Source organism: Arachis ipaensis, chromosome B10 (assembly GCF_059453495.1).
Source record: "Arachis ipaensis isolate K30076 ecotype BB chromosome B10, ASM5945349v1, whole genome shotgun sequence".
NCBI classification, from domain to species: domain Eukaryota; kingdom Viridiplantae; phylum Streptophyta; class Magnoliopsida; order Fabales; family Fabaceae; genus Arachis; species Arachis ipaensis.
In genome coordinates, this window is record NC_142435.1 from 1,386,162 (window position 1) to 1,391,954 (window position 5,793).

The 5,793-nt window shown below is 33.8% G+C and overlaps 1 protein-coding gene across 1 annotated transcript; it reads right to left on the reverse strand.

Annotated features, from left to right (window-relative positions):
- Positions 1-225: 225 nt before the first annotated feature.
- Positions 226-4,591, reverse strand: LOC107619894 (uncharacterized). The gene is given in 6 exon segments (XM_088503010.1): positions 226-975; positions 1,301-1,644; positions 2,239-2,451; positions 2,454-2,642; positions 3,137-3,203; positions 4,134-4,591. Coding segments are annotated over 6 exon segments (1,131 nt in total). The 5' UTR covers positions 4,236-4,591; the 3' UTR covers positions 226-759.
- Positions 4,592-5,793: the final 1,202 nt, after the last annotated feature.

Here is a 5,793-nt window from a genome sequence, read left to right on the forward strand (position 1 = left end):
TTGAAGGTAAAAATACAAAAAATTACCACCTTGCACAACTTTAACTCCCTAGATCATAGGATGACATGCAGTCATGCAACTCTTATGGAAAAACCACAATTAATCAAAAAGAAAAAATAGTAAATAATGAACTGAATTAATTGAAGACGACTTCTTCTTCTCGTGGGAATGATAACTCGTGAATTATTAATTTATTAGATTATTTGACATATTTGACTAAATTACTTAATATCATAAGTATTTATATCGTTAACTATCATCTTTATATGAAAACATCTTCATGTGAATAGGTACCCTAATTAAAATACATTGTGATCTCGTTCCCAAAATGAATATCTACTAAGGCATAGTACTTAATATAAAACATGATATGCAAAAGTATAACTACAATTCTACAAATGTTTCTTCCTCCTGTTTGCTTCTTCTATATTGTGAGCCCTCATTTACAATATCTTGCAACCTCAAATTTATTCTGGATGAGTCAAGAGGATTCGTGTATAAATGTTCAATTAGATTTTAACATTTTGTTGAAGGTAAGAGGTGCCTTGATCCATGGGAAACGGATCTTCTTAGGTTGATTTTTCACATAACCTTGTTAGGTGTGATCTTTTACCCTTCATTTAAAATAAGGAATCAATACAAAACACTTGACAAGCAGAATGAAAGGTGAGAGATTACACATGGAAGTTCGTATGAAAAATCAACATGAGAGGATCAATTCCAAGTTCTAAACAAACTTTACAAGGAAATTGTTTACTTTTACTGCGCCGCGGTGGAAGCAGGAGGTATAAATCTCATGAGGAAGCTTGACAGGGACCAAATGCAAATCACACCAAGGAATTGTAGGACATTCAAAAGGGTACCCAGAGAGTTATTTATAGCCATGTTGTGTGAGGTCATCTCAGCTCCTCTAACTGTAAATGATAAAGCAGTCACCAGTTGTGCTGCTCTATTTAGTTGGTGCAATCTATACACCTGTCAATAACAATCTATTAGTAGAAGTTGTTGATGTAAATTTGCATTAAGATCTGTATCATTGATGATGCACCAGATTTATCTCACTGAATCTAGACATAGTCCTTAGTTCCTTATTCATACATAACTCATCAAGTGAAATTTTTAGTCGATTCGTCCAATTAAGAAGACCTAGAGAATCAAAATGCTAATTTAGTGTATCAATTAGGCAGGCAAAACTCTATAAGGAAAAGGGTGGCTGGATAAATTAATCTTTTTGTGATTACACTTTACGAGGAGGACAAAAATACATAATTTGATCAGCATGGAATTGGATTGTACTTACTTGGAAGATTAATGGAATAGCAGACCATGAAGGTGATTTTCGATATCTTGCATACTGTTCAAATGCAAATTGGACAACTATACCAACCAGGTATGGAGCAAGAGTTGCGGATGCAGCAGGACCAGTCCACGGCCAGACCAAACCCATAGTGACCATAGGAATTACGAGACTAAGCACCAGGGTAGCAACAGAAGAGACGCGATGTCCCAACTGAGAGGGCAGAGTATCTCGACTGGTTGTAGCGGTTTCTTGTTGCATGGGTCTCCTTAATCGGTCTAGTAGATAAAGATATACCGCAACACCACAATAGAAAATTGCTTCTGTGAAGAATAATATGAGGAAATCTGTAGATGAAGAAAGCTGTCAGTTCAGAGAAGAGAGCCAAATATGTATAAAGAAAGAAAGAAAGAGAACTAAAAAGATTTCAAGCAAGCAATTATACATGCAGACCCCAAGAATTACTACAATTACTAAGTCATGCTTTTCCCCGCTACTCGGACTAAAAAATTAAATTTCTAAACCAGGTTCAATATTTGTAAAAGTTTTATCAACTTCAGCCCAAAATTTATGATGAATTATGCTTGTGGTTTAATTAAGTCTCATTTTCAGTCCAATGACTATTGTTAATTGATTTTATATCGAGAAACAATAATTCCAAATTAATCGATGAGCAGCATATCCACGTTCAGAAAGTCCAAAATGCTCCCCTAGCATTTTCCAATTACTAAAAACCCCAAATGAAATTAGTTCCCCTTTGCACCACAGGTTTCTTCACCAGCAGATGGCACATATTACCCACATCGGTTCAATAAGTTACTTAATATGAACTACATCCAAATGCAAGAACAGTATTGCAGAGTGAAGACAAAACAATGCATCACCAAAACACATACAATGAACAAACAAAACAGAGAGGCTTTCTTCCATCGAAACTTTACCTGTTAACAAAGAGTCTTCGAAAATGATGGAGAGCACTTTGCGCAAATAGAGTGAAGGAAAAATGAAAGAAGCAACAAGGACCGCAGGACCCACAAACCACAAGATGCTATTTTGACTCTTTTCTGATTTTGACGATAGTGTCTCCTTGTCTTTTCCATATGGACGGTTATAGAATGATATAAAGCCTGGTTTTCCATCACTTCCCAATAATTAAAAGATGAGTTGCCAATGGTAGATATGTCTTCAGCAATAGCATCTTCGCTTTCTGGAACTAAAGCAGCTTCATCAAGCTCAGTGCTTTGTGGTTGATCCTCAGAGACAACAGAGAGAGCATTATGCTGTTTCTGGAACCTTCCCTTTAACTTTGGAATTCCATATATAAACTTGAACTGGCATGACTTGTCTAACCATGATAGAAATACAAAAAAGAACGTTAACTGAGAACACATCCAGAGGATTTCATACATGTCAGGAAACCCCTAGATCACATCATTTGCGCTGATGCAGGTACAAATTAGACTTGTGAACTTCACACTTTGTGCCAAAGGATTCCCTCCATTAAGCAAACAATTAAATATCTGATGGAACTCTCATGAAATATGCACATGTAAAGCCTTTTCAGCATTAAAACCTCCAATAATACCATGATTAACAGTTCTTACTGGAGGGAATTTTCACTGAAGTGTGAAGTTCAGGGGTCATTTGCACTTTTCAACCCCAAGATCTAATCAGCACATGGACCAAAGTTTAAAGGTGTAGAGCCATCTACAGCTAACAGACTTATCTAAGGAGTAACTTGTAACATTCATATCTCTAAAAGAGGAAGAAAAAGCAGCTGACAGAAGCTTACTGCAGAATGCAGAGATTCATGAATCACCGAATAGATAAGCAAGCTACCTTTAGCATATATTTGCAGCTGGGCAGCAGTTTGTTTGTTGACAAACAACCCTTGTGATAATCTTGACTGAATATAGAATGAAAAGAACGCCACACAAGTTGAAGAGTAAATCAAGCAATACTCGAAGATAATGAAGCAGAACAGGATAATGAAATGAAGTTTAACTAGAAGATAGCAAGAGTGCGTTACTAAAGTATGGCAAGTTACACAATTGCTTGATTAGTAGTTTAAATATATAGAAAGCTCTAAGTAGACATTGTTGAGATTTATACATGTCATGCCTATCATCACCATATTGAAGAAAAATAATTATATATACAGTGACTATTGGAATGCATACATCCATTTGACCAAGTGAATTGCGACCATTAGATTACATATCTTCCACTTTCGTCCAAGTTCTACTGATGAACGAAAATTCAGCAGCGAAACCCTATCCAGTCTTAATCCAATACTAACAGGGAGATCCTCATTCTGCAACTTCAAGAGCTACACCGAAATCCAACAGATTCGAAGTGTCCTCTAAAACCAAAAGCTGTCTATCTAAATCCAATAAGTTGTGTATAGTTGTAATCAATCAAGGCTTAAAACTAGGGAGAAATTCTTGGATGCTCCTAGCGCGCTCTTACCGTCGAGTGTGTCATCATAACAACACTAAAACCATCAAATTGGAGACAGCAGCTAGCTAAACACACAAGATAAGTTAGGCAGCAGCTTTTTCCTCTTTCAATTTTTTCTTTTGAGCCCTAACACTAAGAATAGCTATCACCAAATGAGGGCCAAATTGCACACTACCTCATGCAAAAGCATAACCCTAATCAACAAATGCATAAGCCATACATACATAACCCTATTCAAGTAACTATTAGTCAATCCAAGCACTAAGTTTTCATGGAACGAAAATGGATACAAATAATTACACCATAAACATGAAATTAATTAATAAAACAAATTAAGACAGGTCATAATTAGGGGTGATTGATATAAAAAACGTACCTGGAAAAGTGTTGTACGGTTAAAAGGGGAAGGAAGAGGAGCCACTAAGCAAGAAGAAAATGATGAACCAATTCTGCTACTGCTTCCCATAATCATAATCATAATAACAACAATAATAATAATAATAATTATACTAATGATATGTTAGTTAGTGTGATTGTAGAAGCTGTAGTAGCTTCGAATTAAGCTCAACCTGAGAAGAACAAATCCTGAACGAACATCAACCCATATTTGATGATTTTGGGGGAATATTAATATTAAATTAATATTAATGTGAATTAGTGATAATAATTAAATAATATTATATTATAGCATATTATATTATATTCGGCGTTTGAATTTGAGCTCAAGAGTGGAGAGTGAAGAGAGTGTGGTGTGTTTCTGTGATCTGTGTTGAACCGATTTGGCTTCTCTTTCTGGTTTTGGATGATGAACCCTCCAACATATTCCACATTTTTTATTCTTTCTTTTTGTTTTTTTAGGAACAGATTTAGCTTTGAAATTAAAACAAACCTAAAAAATTTCGCATGGGACAATTTTGTCTCTAAAATTTTTTTATTATATTAGGTTTTAGAATTTTACAAAAATAAAATGAAAAAAAATTCTAAACGGCCCTTACAATTATTTCAAAAAACAATGAGACCCTTAATAAAAAAAATCTAATCCGACTGTTGAGCTTTACTTTTATGAGACTAATTAATTCTTGTACAAAAAAAAATTAATGTTATTTTTTTTTGCATAGGAGCTAATCAATTTCAAAAAAAAAGATCAGAGACTGAATTTGATGTTTTTTTTTAAGACCTCGTAGTCCTTTCGAAGTAATTATCAAGAGTCGGGTGGAGTATTCACTCAAATAAAATATATAAGTCCTTATCTTAACTAAATGTATTATTTTTATTTGGATAAATAAACTTTTAAATGTGTGATAGAAGAATATATATCTCTTGTTTTCATAAAATTTAAAAATTTTAATATATAATATTTTTTTAGAGACGAAAACATTTAATGCAAAATTTGTTAAAAACGTATTTAAGTATATTTTCTTAAAAAAAATGTGAAATGAAAGGAACAAAATTTCATTAAACAATATTCTTTTCATTACATTCAATTTGTAATTTAAAGTTTTTTATTTATAAATATTGATTAAATATAAAAAATGAGTCGCTAATTAATTATTATAAAAATGTATATTATTTTAGTAATTAATTATTTTATTAGAAAAATGTTATAAAAAAAATTGGAAGCAACTATGCTTGAGTATTTAAGATTTTCTTTCTGTGTAATTTAAGAAAACAAAATAAAACACTCAATATACTCTTCTTTTTTTGTCCTAAAAAGAACTCTATAGTATATATTTGAAAAATATTTTTTTTTTTTTTTTTTTTTTGGTCTTGGGCTAAGCCCATAAACCCTACCCAAACCCATAATCCAACCCGCCCAAACCCAAACCCCAAACTGATCTTTTCCCTCTCAAGGCGTTGAATTGCAACAGCAAGAGATAAGCTTCCATGGCATCCAAGCTAAGATCCTGGTTTCTTCCACTTTCCGATTGATCTTGTCTGGAATCAAGGCGTGGTTTGGTTCATGAAGTCCACATCAGGTCTCTCTGTTGGCATCACCTCCGCAAGAAGCTTCGCCCCAGAGGTTGAGTCACTGCCTG